Source organism: Pan troglodytes, chromosome X (genome assembly GCF_028858775.2).
Source record: "Pan troglodytes isolate AG18354 chromosome X, NHGRI_mPanTro3-v2.0_pri, whole genome shotgun sequence".
Lineage (NCBI taxonomy): Eukaryota > Metazoa > Chordata > Mammalia > Primates > Hominidae > Pan > Pan troglodytes.
Window position 1 is genome coordinate 36,923,126 of NC_072421.2, and position 15,213 is coordinate 36,938,338.

A 15,213-nucleotide genomic window follows, 5' to 3' on the forward strand; every position below is an offset into this window, starting at 1 on the left:
TCAGCAGCAGCAGCAGCATCATGTGGAAACTTTTTAGAAATATAAATTTCAGACCCCATCCCAGAGCTACTGAATCTCTGGGATGAAGAAAGGCTGTGGGGGAGAGATGGATAAAAATCTGTCTTTTACACTGTTGGTGGGACTGTAAACTAGTTCAACCATTGTGGAAGTCAGTGTGGCGATTCCTCAGGGATCTAGAACTAGAAATACCATTTGACCCAGCCATCCCATTACTGGGTATATACCCAAAGGACTATAAATCATGCTGCTATAAAGACACATGCACACGTATGTTTATTGCAGCACTATTCACAATAGCAAAGACTTGGAACCAACCCAAATGTCCAACAATGATAGACTGGATTAAGAAAATGTGGCACATATACACCATGGAATACTATGCAGCCATAAAAAAGGATGAGTTCATGTCCTTTGTAGGGACATGGATGAAATTGGAAATCATCATTCTCAGTAAACTATCCCAAGAACAAAAAACCAAACACCGCATATTCTCACTCATAGGTGGGAATTGAACAATGAGATCACATGGACACAGGAAGGGGAACATCACACTCTGGGGACTGTTGTGGGGTGGGGGGAGGGGGGAGGGATAGCATTGGGAGATATACCTAATGCTAGATGACCAGTTAGTGGGGGCAGCGCACCAGCGTGGCACATGTATACATATGTAACTAACCTGCACAATGTGCACATGTACCCTAAAACTTAAAGTATAATAATAAAAGAAAAAAAAATCTGTCTTTTAGCAGACTCTGCTGGTGATTCTTATGTGCAATAAAGTTTGAGTACCATTCCTAGAGTAAACACTGAAAAATGGACCTCATAGAAATAATGATACCAGTGAAAAATATATTTTAAATGTAATTTTACAAATAGTTTTCATCCATTTAGTTACATGGATCTCTGTGTGGTATTTGCTGTTGAAAAAAAATAAGGTTACAATTTATCAAGGCTAATGAAAGAAAACATATAAGAGATTCAAAGCTAGTGAGATATATTCAATAGTGTATCAAGGTAAAAAAATAAAACAAATGGCCTTATATTATGTAATAATTTCCTTTACATTTCCTTTCATAGTATAATGACTCCATGCTGACACTAAAAGTTGATTACATATTTGTTGTATAATTCTAGGACAGCACTTGCATTGAAATACCTCTCTCTAATCCAAAAGATAGAGGTCTTCACTTAGAGGTGCAGTTAACGAGTGCTGCCCTTAATGGGGATAATGAAATTATCCTGAGTCCACTACAGTGCACCAAATATATTGTATGGTATTCTCCAGCAACTACAGGCTACAGCGATGAAAGGTATGGTTTGAGTGTGGCATTATATTTCATTGTTGATCCTTAGAAATTAACCTTTAAAATTTATTTTTTCTTATACTATAATCATTAAAATTACACTTGCTCATAGTTTTAACTTTGTTTAATACTAGTCCCTGAAAAAATGTACTGACTTAGAGTTAGCTTTTGCTTGCTTCAGTGCAAAAATAGTATTTATCAGAATATCAAATTAAATAATTTCTACATTTCTCCTTTTATCCCCTTTCACTTCACTTTTTACTAAGTAAATCTTTATGGATGCAAAAACTGAACAAATGAAAACAGTTGCATGAGGACTAGGGATTAAACTTTCAATTTTCTTGATGAAAATTAACTTATATATTTTTCTTCTTAAATACAAATAATTCACTTGGAGGACATAAAGGAATTAAAGTAATTAATTACAGTCATAATGTCCTACAATAAATATCTTGAACTTATTTCTGCTAACTGAAATTTTGCATCCGTTGACCAGTCTCTCCCCAAAGTTTGTGTCCCCTCCACCTCCCAGTGCCTGGTAACAATAATCATTATACTTTCTGCTTCTGAGTTCAATTTTTAAAAATTCTACATATAAGTGAAATTTGTCTTTCTGTGCCTGGCATATTTTATTTAATGTAACATCCTTCAGAATAACTCTTATTGGTGCTTCAAGTGCAGTATCCTACAATAGAAACCAGTAATTGTTATTTTAATGAGTCAGTAAATAAATGAATACATCTGTGAAATTTTAAAGGACAAAAATTATTATTCTGTGAAGCATGAAAATAAGAATATAACATGAAAGATACTATTCTGAAAAAATTATTATTAGAAATATGGGCTGGTCTTTTTGCCCCAATATGACTGCACAAGCTTTGTGAACATATACTGAATCTTGAATTTTCTTTATCAGCATACATTAAAAAAATTTTTGGCCAATACTTACTGTCTGCCTACTCTGTTATCATCATTGGGGCGTGTATTTTACATATATAAACATAAAATTCTCATAGTAACTGTAAGAGGTAAGATTGATTCCTCCTATTTTATAAATGAGAAAATTGAAGCTCAAAAAGTTAAGTGACTTTTTCAAGACTGCACAAATAAAAGATGACAGAGCTGAGATACCATCCCAGTTATACTTATTTTTTTTTTTTCTTTGAGACAGAGTCTCACTCTGTCGCCCAGGCTGGAGTGCAGTGGCGTGATCTCAGCTCACTGCAACCTCTGCCTCCCAGATTCAAGCGATTCTCCTGCCTCAGCCTCCCAAATAGCCGGGATTACAGGTGACCGCCACTACACCCAGCTAATTTTCTGTGTTTTAATGGAGACGGGGGTTCCACCATATTGGCCAGGCTGGTCTCGAACTCCTGACCTCGTGATCCGCCTGCCTCGGCCTCCCAAAGTGCTGGGATTACAGGCATGAGCCACCACGCCCGGTCCCCAGTTATACTTGTTTAGACTGTCACAAGCTCTGCTTCTCTGGGAGTTGAGGATGTGCTGATCATAAAGGAAGTTCTCTAGAGCTATATGTCACTTGATAGCATTCACATGAAAATGCACATGCATTCAACTAAAACTAAATTTGACTTAGTCACAGTTAAAAAGCAGGGCTTTTACTGTTCCACCTTCTGCAAGATATTTAAAATACTCATGTTTAAACATTTTTATTGATCCAACAGGCATTTATTAAACAAATATTAATGACAACAACACTGCTTTTCTTGAATAATGAAGTGATTTTCTCAACCAAAAACGAAGAATTAAAAATACATCTACAAAAAGAGTAGTATGTGTTACAGAGTAGTTGTCAAATGTTGTATTTAAAACCAACTGTTTATACTAGTTTGGGGTATACTACTTCTGCCCAATTTATTACACAAACTAAAACTGCTGACAAAATTTTGTGTATTTCTCTCCACCAGCATTATTTTTCAGCCTGAAATGGCTGAAGAGTTCTGGTATTTACTGAAGTTAACTATTGAATTACCAAAACCAACCACAATGCCAGAAATACAGTGCGACCTTGGCAAGTAAGTTCTACTTAATAGATAAAGTTATTGCTTGCAAGAAAAATAGTTAATCTATTACAATGTTGTTATAATGCATTCAGTTTCTAAAATAAAGAATAAATATATCTTTAGTCATTGAATTTTTTTCCCCTAGGGAAGGTTTGATATGTAAACTACCCTGTGGAAAACTTGTCAAATAAAAACAAATCAGGACTTAGCAAGGAAAGAGTGTTATTCAAAAGGATTATTACAAGGGATAAAAAGGGACCATTGCAATAGGGAAAGACTCCCATCTTAGAAGTCTACAAGGGTTTACAAAATCAAACAGAAAAAAGATCGTCTTTTATAAAGTAAAGGAAGGTCAAGCAGATATAGACAGAATCTTTGGAGGGAAAGCTGGACAAGCAAGGGAAAATGGCCAGTGATGTCTAACAGGAAAAGAGTTTTACTGTGGTCAGCTAACTCCCAGGAGAAGCTGACAAAGGGTCATGTTACTTTGTGTGTCTGCATGCTTGTTTAGGCTTAGGGACAAGCAGAGTTCAGGGGCTGGTGGGAAGGAGAGAAACCTGGCAAACTTTCCTCAAGGTGAAGCAGAGGTAAGCAATGAACAACTGTGAACATTTGGTCAGTGGGTTAATGCCGTGATCCCTTGAGATATGACCATTCCTATTTAGGTAGTTGAGTTCCTACTATTTATCAAGTTTGGTGCTGGTAAATAGGGGTAAACAAGGCATAATCCCTACTTTTAAAGAGTATACACCGTAGTGAGCTAATTAGTGCCTTTTAACTAATTTCTCTCCCTTATCACATCAAAAGAGTGTTGCATTCTTCCAGTACCAGCTCTTTAGCCAAAACAATGACATTTGAAATTTTTTTTCTTACAGTAGCATAGATATCTAGTATGAAAATATTTTATTCCTATTTTTCTAAGGTATTGTGTATGAGAAAACTTGGGAAATTGGTAATATACGAAGCAGATGCTTACCAAAAAATGATGGGAAATCTGTCATGATTTTTAGTGTATTTTATTCACTATAATTAATGAAGTTTTGGTTATTTTCATTGAATTTCTTCATATGTCCCTGGTGAAAGAACAAATTCATGATTTACAGAGACTTGTTAAATTTGTAGTCTAGAATCACAAAACTGACATATAATGTTCTTTTTAAGGTGAATCATTTTATACATATACTTTATATAAAAACAAGAAAATGGTGCTTTATTTGAATTATATAATTTGAATTTATGAACTGAATTCTGCTCAGCACATATTACCTAATTTTCCTCTGTCACAGGGCCATGACATTGTGAAAAACAATATATGTATGGTGATGATTCCATTCTTTTTATTACAGATTTGCTACCTAAATATTTTAATCTTAATTACTCTATATTGTAAGCAAGAAACAGTAAAGAGATATGAAAAACGTACATAGATAAAATTATGTTATTATGTTATACTTTACAGAAAGAATGAAGATGACAAGCTGGATGCTGTACATTAAAAACCATTAGAATTGATAGTTGAGAATTATGAACACTCATTTATTATTTGTTTAGAGCATAAATAGTCACATATTTTGGGCATTTACTCATCATCAATTTGGATCTTGTTAATGTTCTCAATGAAAACTTCGTGCATTTATCACTCTGTTATTACGACTAGACTGTGTTAGCTTTTTTGGCTGGATTTAGCATTATAAAACAATAAGTAAACATTATTCCTAAAACTGGAATATATTCTAATATCTAATATGGGATAACATTAGGTCTCAAAAATAGAGAACCAAGGATTAAAATGTCATTAGTTCATACATAATTATTTTGAGTTTGAAACTAAAAGAAGTCATTATATTAGCTTCCTAGGGTTGCCATTACAGGCATCATGAACTGGGTGGCTTAAGACCACAAAAATGTATTGTCTCACAGTTCTGAGGCTAGAAGTTTAAACTCAAGGGTTCACCATGACCATGCTCCTTCTGAAACCTGTAAGGGATAATTCCTTGCCTCTTTTAGCTTCTACTTCTTCTTCTTCTTTTTTTCTATGTTTTAGAGACAGGGTCTTGCTCTGTCACTGAGGCTGGAGTGCAGTGGTGCAATCATGGCTCACTGCAGCCTCAAACACCTGGGCTAGAGCAATCCTCCTGCCTCAGCCTCCCAAGTATGTAGGACTACAGGCAAGCCACCATGCCTGGCTATTTTTTAAATTTTTTGTAGAGACAGGTTCTTACTGTATTGCTCAGGCTTGTCTTAAACTCCTGGCCTCAAGTGACCCTCCAGACTCAGCTTCCCAAAGCACTGGGATTACAGTCATGAGCCACTGTGCCTGGTCTTTTTTAGCTTCTTCTGCTTGCCAGCAACGTTTGGCTTTCTGTGACTTGAGATATATCACTCTAATCTCTACTTCCACTGTTATATGGCCATCTTCTGTGTATCTTCACATGATTCTATTTACAAAGACACCAGTCATACTGGATTAAGGGCCTGTCTTACTCCAGTAAGACGTTATCTTAACTAGTTACATATGCAGTGACTCTATTTCCAGATAATATCACATTCTGAAGTACTAGGAATTAAGACTTCAATATATCTTATGGGGTGACATATTTTAATCCTAGGGGTCATTAAGTTTATGGAATTAACACTAAATAAGTTTATGAATACCAGCAACTTTACTAGCTTTTTTTTTCTCCTAGGCATGTCACTCAGATCATTCCTTTAGTTAATTGTACGCATGAAACCTTAAAATTGCAAGCAACAAACAGTAATCCTGAAAATTTTGTCCTGGATATTAACAGAAAATCACAAGTAAGTAAATTCAGAGAGCCATGAAATTTACTGCTGCTAGATCATTTTCCAATTCTGATTTTGGGACACTGGTGGAGTATTATCACTTGAATTATTACTAAGGATTTAAATTTCTAAAATTTAAGAATTGAATTTTATAGGCCCAGCGGGGTGGCTCATGCCTGTAATCCCAGCACTTTGGGAGGCTGAGGCGGGCAGATCACTTGAGGCCAGGAGTTTGAGACCAGCCTGGCCAACATGGTGAAACCCCGTCTCTACTAAAAATACAAAAATTAGCCAGACATGGTGTCACGTGCCTGAAATCCCAGCTACTCGGGAGGCTGAGGAATGAGAATCACTTGAACCCAGGTTGCAGCGGTTGCAGTGAGCTGAGATCGTGCCACTGCCCTCCATCCTGGGCGATAGAGCGAGACTCTGTCTCCAAAAGTAATCAAAAAAAAAAAAAAGGATTTTCTTTTATATACTTCTCCCCTTGAATTTTAATTTATTGACAAAACAATATCATGTTAATATAAATTTTTAAAATTATATATGCTAGAGTCATGCTCATGATTACTTCATTCTAATAAATTGGTTGCGTTTTCTTTCTCACCATTTTAGTAATCGGTTTTTGTAATAGTTTCCAGTATTATGATTATTAACTCTATTGTCATTATATGTTACCAGGGTTCCAAGGGACCAGTTGTTTTCTAGCCTTTCCTGAGTTCTTGCCCATCCCCCATTCCTCACCCCTGACACAGACACACACTTTGAGACAATGCTGACAACTCTAGCCCTCTCTGCTTCTTTCTCTGCCCAACTTTCTCATTCTTAGATCCTGGCAGAGGCTAGGTCCAGTCAATGATACTAAATCACTCTTCTCCTTCCGATACTAAATCACTCTTCTCCTTCCTGCAAGTTACAAAATAAGATCCTAAGGTTTAGCATGACTATCTCTGTTTCTAAAGCATAGGACACCATTTATTTGCAGTGAGTGTCCTACTTTCAGGTAACCATCAAAATGATAATTACAATAGACTGTTTTTATCAAGGGACTTCAAAGTAAATCATGAAGCCCTGCTAGTAGATGTAGTATTTAAATAAAGGCTTTTACTATTTGTTGTTTAACGATTGTTTAACAAATCTACACTTTGATTTATTTATATCTTAACATCTGTCTCTTGTCAGTTACTGGTTGCCAACTTATGTAATGATATAAAAGTAGTTCTTAGCTATCATAATATGTCAAATTAGAAATCACTAATTACTATATTGCTAAAATTGGTGTATATGCTTTAATCTTAGAAAGCGTATATTAAAGTGTACACACATTATTATATCATTCAATACCACATTTTTCCATAAATTATATGAAGTCTGATATTCAGGATATAATTTATATATTACTGAAATTCCTCATTAGAAAGTGGTGTTTTTGTATCCTTTATATCTCTACTTTTAGAGAACAGTCTAATCTGTGGTCCAAGGGAAAATAAATGTAATATTTTGCACATCCAAAGTTACATTACATAATCAAGAATATAAACTCTGTTTTAACATTTCCAACCATGGCTTTCTAGTCCATTAATTCTTCTATTCATTTATCAAACATTATTGAGCACTGAATATGCAATTAACTCTAATATTAGAAGACAACTCAAAAAGCTATTTATGAGAAAAATACTATCACATTTTAGAAAACAAATAGGAGCACACATTAATTGTAATGATAATAAATGAAAAATATATAGAGAGAAATATCCATCTATTTATATCCATGGAGAGAATAAACTATTTTTCCAAATTTTCTAAGTTGAAAGACTATATAAAATGCAATTTTACTTATTATTTTTGCTAAGTCTGACAGTGAAATTAATTAATAATCCTAAAGTGTATATTAACTGATAATCCTGAAACATTCAAGATATCAGAGAGCAAGCCAGCCTGAGATAAACATATTAGATGTAGATAAACTACAATTGTGTAATAAACAGGTGACTCTGTTCTAAATATAAAATTTAGTTTGCATTTGCATTTCATAAATAATTATCACAGTTTATTGGGCATCAACTGCTGTATTCAAGAAGGATTGAAAGATACTGCTTAATTGTAATTTTGCCTTTTCAAAGTTTTTCTGGCAAAATATATTAGTGTAAAATAATAGACTTCCTTTTCATACATGTGCCACTCATGCTATCATTTTGTAAGTGTTTATCTTCAAATTAAATTATTTCCAGTGTAGCATTTTGATTACATAATATACTCAAGCCCTTATTATATTGTGATGGAGTCACTGGCTTCTTTCACAGTCTCTAAAGAAGTAACTTAAACTAATACTGTACAGACTCAAGTTATCCTAGCAGGTCACACCTTGAATGTGTAGGAGGAAGAGGAAAATTTCCTTGCACATTAAAGAAGCGTGTCTTACACCTTTGCTTAGAAACAGTTCATTTCTTTTGAAATGAACAAAAGTAACAAATTAAGTTACTGGTGGTTTGACATGTACCTTGGGATGGGCAATATGCTATGGGATCTTACATAAAGTGTATATGTCTTTTATTGAAGGTTCGAACTGAGCTTTAAAAATTAACCCTGACTTCCTTGTACAGAATGAGTCCTCCAAGTGGTGATTATCTTGGATAAGAACATGATGTGATCACCCCCAAACACGGTTTAACATGGGCCCTTTGAACAATATTCAAGGAGCAGGCATACTGAGAAGAGATAATGTGTGCAAGACAACACATTAATCACACAAACATCGACCCTGCATATAGCTAGTACACAAAGATACCAACTCAAGCCAATTGGGTATTAATTTTTGTTCCCCCTTTGCTTTTTCCATTTACACAGCTGATCATATCTCCTCACTCCACCACAGAATTACCTGTTCTCTTTTATCCTTCTGCACTTGGAAGGGCTGATCATCAAGCTTCCATCAACTTCTACTGTACTCAGGTATGATAGAGTATTCTTGGACCAAACCAAGTTAATTAAATTTTAAATCAATATATAAATAAATATAATTCATCATTCACTCAATTATCATATTTTACAAGTAAAACAAGTTAATTATAAGTTAATTAAATGATTTTTGTAAAATAAAATATGCATTATGTACATGCAGACATCTGAAGAAGGTATTTTTAAATACATAGATCAGTGGAATAAAGACAAATATATACCCAGATTTAAAACACAGATATTTCAATGTACATATCAAATCACTGGCATTTATGTTAATTTTCTGACTTGAGTTTTACTACTCAACTTTCCATAAACTTAAATATAAAATATAGAGTGCAATTTGTAAATATTTGTTATTTTTTCCACTGCATTTCATCTGAACAGTGTTCCTAAATATTAATTTTTAAAAACAATAGTTTTTCGCTTTTGACAATCTCTAAATATGTCCCATATCATTCTAAGAATTATCCCAATTCATTCTCACCATAGTCCTATAATGGAAGTACTGTTATCAATCCTACTTTATGCATCAGGAATCTGAGACACAGAGAAATTAAAATCAGGCAGCCAGTAAAAGGTTGAGGTGTGACCTGAATCCAGGATAATCTGGTTTCAACTCATCTTCATGTCTACTTTTCACAGCTACTTAGTTAGCCAAGTGATTGTTAACTCTCTTACTACCAATTAAAATTTTATGTAAAATTTTACCATTTATATTATTTTTACTTCTTCAAATGTTCATGGGGAGGAATGCAAATGGAGGAATGTACTTTATATCTTAGAAGACATCAAGGAGCTTACAAAACCCTGACATCTGAGGGGCAGTGGAATCAAATATAATACAGGGGTCTCCATGTCAGTACAGGGCCTATGGGTAACTGAAGTATCTTCATTTCCAAAAAATTTGTAATTTATTTTTAGAAAATTTGTTTTGAGGCTGTTAACTTGTCTAAATATGGTAATGACTAACACTTTACCTGAGACAAATGCTATAGAAATATGCTTCTTTTTCAAAAATATTAAAGGAGACAAACAGTGATCCTTCTCATACAGAAGGAAATATATAATGGAGATTATTTTCTTTCAGACAAGTAATTTTAACAAGGCTGTTCTTTTAAGCGATTGCTGCGTAGCAGGATTAGAACCCCTTCATCATAATTATTGGGGGCAATTTTTTTGCTTGCATTTCTGGTGGAAAGCATATCTATTCAAGGACAGTCTTAGAACTCAGCAGGGAGATTATCAGTTCTGTATCTTAATAGCTTTAAAAAATCCTAGCCTAGAAGTTGAATGTTAAATTCTTTATCAAACACAAAAAGGCTCAAACAAGAAAATATTATCAATTCAAACCTTCTATGAGTCAGTTGAACACTGATGGTTAATTTCAGTCACTCTGAGTATCTCCTTCCAACTTGTAGCAAATCTATAAGGATTCAGCCATGATTAGACTTCAATCAATAATTCATGCTTTCACCTATCAGGTCTAGACCTCCTCAACCTTCTTAATATATTGCTGTAACCTTTGTGATTTTTCTTGCCATATTTATCATTGAATCATTTAGGTCTTCCTCTTTTGTTTAATTCATCCAGTTGACATCTTTTGCAAGAAAAACTAGTTCATCATAAAGTATTAATTGAATGAACTTTTGAAAATATGGTATGCATTATGTATGAACAGGCATCTAAAGAAAATATTTTTTAAAATAAACTTTAGAGTTTATTTTTCTAAGTCTGAGTTTGGAATAACATTTACCATTAGGGAAATAGCCATATAGATTTCCATCCCTCTCTTGATTTAACTGATTAAATCTATCTAAACTGACACACACAGCTGATAAGCTGATGAATCTAAAGCCAACTAATGGCTGTTCTTGTAGGGTAAACTTTATTTCTGATGGTACCTCTTTGCTGGATTGAGGGAAATGGCTATGGTTCATTATCTGCTTCATTTGTTTCTGGTTTCAATTCATGTGAAAAACTCTGCAATGTAAAAAATCTAACCATTCAGTTATGATTAGGGTTTGGGTTAAGTTCAAATTGTTTGTGCAGATTTTGAATCCTGTGATTAATTTGGTCAGGACATCACAACTGCAAATATCATAAACTTATATTTTACGCAACCAGAGTCTCTAAATTAAATTCCGTTACTACATAACAGAATAAGAGGAGCAGTAGTAAGCAGCAAATGTGGTAAATTATAACTTCTCTTTGGTTTCAAAGATTATGTTCTGAGATTTTCTTTCTTGGTTTTCAGATGCTTCCTTTTTATTTTCAGATAGGTGCCTTGTTTATTTCATTCATATTTGATTGTATGATTTGTTTCATCTAAAGGTCAGAATAGCAAAAATTAAGGAAGAAGTTATAAAATCAGTGGTTTTACAATCCAGCATGAGTCTGTGATCTTTGTAGCCTATGCCTATGGAAAGTTCTGATTCTTCTTAACAAGTTTTAATTCTCTGGAGCTCAGTGTGCAAACTAGATTTGCTATCCTTTATATCCACTTGTTTTCTCTTTCAGAAATATCAAAATTGTATCTTTAAAAGTTTTAATGTCTCTCCTTTAGAAGAAGATTGAGAAAAATGTGGGCTGAATATATTAATTGTTGAGTGCATATGTTTGCTGGGTTACTTTTTAATTTGCCATTCTGAACCCAAGTGAATAATGTAATCAATGCTAGGAAAAGTGTTGGATGTCAGTGTTCAATAATCGTGGGATGTGGTTTAACATAGAAACTCCAGTACTCTATGCGACTTGAGAAAACATGAAACCATGACCTTCTTTTTGTCACTTGGCTCATTTACAATGGTTTAAAGTAACACGAGTTCTCCCATTTAAGATTTCTTTTATAAAATATCCAAATAGTAAATAATTTACTTAAACCACTTTTTAATTTAATTGAACTCTGATGCTTGACTTTAAACAGTCAATTTTGTGAATCAAGTTAGGACGTTATTATTGAAAATATAGTTAATTTGTATTATGCTAGTCAAATCTGTGACTAATAGTAATATAGTCATTTGAAGATAATATCCAGATGAAATATGCCTTTAATTCTCTCTACTAAGGAGGCAGGATTTTTATGAGTTTTCTTTCACTACTTCTCCTTATTTGAAGTAATCTTCAAGCAAGTTTCCCTCTTTTTATCAGAATTTAAGCTTGAAAACGTCTATATAGTTTGAGAGATTATAAAGTAGGACATTGTTTGTGATCCCTTTATTCATCTGCAACATTAGCAAAGTGTTTGTTGCAGAAGTTTAAGAGACCCTGGAACTGAGTCACAGTGTACTGTACTCTGAAGGGACTTTTATCCTAAAATACAAAGAGATTTTCAAACAGAGCTTTACATGCTAATGAAACTTAGATAAAAATAATAGCCACATTCAATCTCCTTCACATAATTTTTGATTCATTTATCCATATCATGTGATAACAGATAATGCACTGGACTCGATGATGGAGATAAATAATATGGCATGCAATTGTACATACTTCCTTTTATTGGAGCTTCAATCTGTGCCTCATCTTCTTTGCCTTAATGTGGCAGCTATCTGAATTTCATTTGAAATTCACCCAAAGAGTTTGGAAACTACATGCAGTGTTTGGTATCAAGTTTGTTAAAAAAAAAAACTTGAACAGAAGTGCCAGGTTTTCCATTAAACTTTCTCTTTTATGTTGCTATAATAACTTTATGTGCATTGAAATATGTTTGATATTTGAATATTGCACTTTTGCCCTCTTCTGCCTCAAAGTAAAAATACATAGAATTATTTTTCCATAAAATTAAAAGGAATTTGGAAAAGAAAGGAAAAATAAAACAATGCTTTTTAACAACAAAACTTTTCTTATCTGTCCAAATTTTTATATGCATTATACTTATTAAGTATTGCAAATAAAATATATGCAGTTAGGACACATAAGTTACGAATACTTATCTTCAAACAGTTTACAGAATGGAAATTCTACTTATCTGGAGTAGGACTATTTCCCCAGCCTCTAGACATGGAAAGAATAACCACACGCATTGGTCTTCAGTCAACTATTGTTATACCTTTCAAAAATCCCACAATGGAAGATGTCCTCATTGATATAATACTGACAAGTAAGTTGTTTTTCTTATATTTTACATGTTATTTTATAGGTATTTATCAGACTTATTTTATCATAGAATCAAAACATTTTAGAACAAATGAATACTTTAGAAATCTGTAAAGAAAATTATCTTATAAAAGAGAAAACAAGATTTGAGAGACGCAGTATTTTGGCTGAAATCACAGCTCATAATGGTACAGAATCAGAATTAGATAACTATATAACAAATCAAGTTCTTCCAATTTGATCTATAAACCCAAATATGTAAATTAGTAGATTTGTAAGATTCTTATGATATTATTCAAATATGCCAATGCTTATTCCTCAAAACTTTATAGAAATTCTGATATGGTGATTTTGTTTCCTTTTTGCATTTTCTTAATAAAGAGACAACATATTTGGAATAAATTGTGGCTTGTCCCTTTTTTATGCCATATTGAGGGTGTATGTTTTTAATTAGATTATTTGAAGAGTTTGATCACTTTATATTAAACAAATAAATAATGTGAGTCTGAATTAAAAATTATCTCAGCATGAGTTTTTTGAAACACATTTTCAATCTAATATTGAGCAGTACCAATTTATCTTTTCAACTATTATTACTACTTCTACTAAAACTATTATTAGTGCAATTATTGGGTTAAAGTTATATATTTTATGGTTTTTTATATAAATGACCAACTTACTCTGCAGAATGTTTATACTTTTGCAATTCATGCTGCAATTAGAAGTATAATATAGACATTACCTATTTTCCAGAACTGTGTAAGCCCTGAGTAATAACATTGTCTTTAGTCTCCATCAATCTGATTGAAAGAACATTATATTGTATCATCGTTGCAAATTTTTTATATAATGTTGAAGCTGAACATGTCATTTACCTGTTGCACTTTGGTGCTTTTCCATCATTTCTTCATCTTCTTGGAATGAAATAATTTTAAATATTAAGAAAGTAATGTCATCTCATGTAAAATTCCCTTATAAGAATTTTGGCTGCGATCAGGAGAGGCATGTGGTGTTTAATAAATGTTGATTGCAAGCTCAAGGAAATTAGCATTTTAAGATGGAAAAGACTTGAGCATATGTATAAGCAGAAGGGAGAAGCCAGGGTTGAACAGGAGTTAAAGATATAAACGAGGTAAGGTTTAACTGATAGACTAAGGGTCTAGGAGGGTTGGGATCAGAACAGAGGTAAAGGAAGAGCTGAACAGGAGAGGATTTCTTCCTTAGGTGGGGGTAAAATAAAACAAATATGGGTGTCAATAAATTGGTAGGTAGTGGAAGGGCTTTGGAATTAGGAGCAGTCATATATTTACATTTTTATTTGCTGAGGAAGAGAGATATAGTAGAGAATTTGAAGAGTGGAGTGGTGGTTTGAAATAACTGTTGGAGAAAAGGGAACATGGAGCCGACAAAATTAAATATAAAAGTTATTGTGTTTGGCTGGGATTTAAATCATAAATTTAGATATGCACCAAAAAAAATATGTGTTTGTGACGTTTATACCAATTGTAGGGCACAGAATTTTTAGAATGTCAGCATACAAGGCGTATCAATGGATCTTTCCAGGGAATGAAATTTTCAGGATAGGTGCAGCCAAATGACTTTATAACTATGAGCATGTTATAAAAACAAATTTGGATTAAGATTTTAACATTAAAAATAAATTTTAAAATAATGTGTGACTTTCTAGTTTTCTAACATTGCTGTACATTTCTTTCTGCTATGTAACAATAAAACATAGCTTGACAATTAAAAATTGATCAGTCTTTTGCAGTTCAAAACAGTCTCTTTTAAGTAAACTCACTTGCTCTTGGGCAAATGTTCAGGCTTTGTTTTCTCCCCCTTCTTCCTTAAACCTGAGGAGATATGAGACAAAGGAAGATTCACAGACCTTTAATATCTTGTTTCTCTTTCTCTGTCTCCCTATCCTATGTGAAAAAGAACCTCTTTCCCCTTTGTTGCTGATGGCATCTCCCTTTCTGTTATATTCCTATCCTTCTCCCTTTTGTGGTATCTTTTTTAGGCAT

General features: G+C 33.4%; 1 protein-coding gene across 1 annotated transcript in view; it reads left to right on the forward strand.

Moving 5' to 3' along the window:
• CFAP47 (cilia and flagella associated protein 47) overlaps nucleotides 1–15,213 on the forward strand; it is a 463,486-nt gene that overhangs the window by 377,452 nt on the left and 70,821 nt on the right. Inside the window, exons 52-56 of the mRNA XM_054677051.2 lie at nucleotides 1,156–1,331; nucleotides 3,254–3,361; nucleotides 6,037–6,148; nucleotides 8,981–9,085; nucleotides 13,037–13,193. Of these exons, the coding sequence (XP_054533026.1) occupies nucleotides 1,156–1,331; nucleotides 3,254–3,361; nucleotides 6,037–6,148; nucleotides 8,981–9,085; nucleotides 13,037–13,193 (658 nt within the window). The remainder of the gene's footprint in view (nucleotides 1–1,155; nucleotides 1,332–3,253; nucleotides 3,362–6,036; nucleotides 6,149–8,980; nucleotides 9,086–13,036; nucleotides 13,194–15,213) is intronic.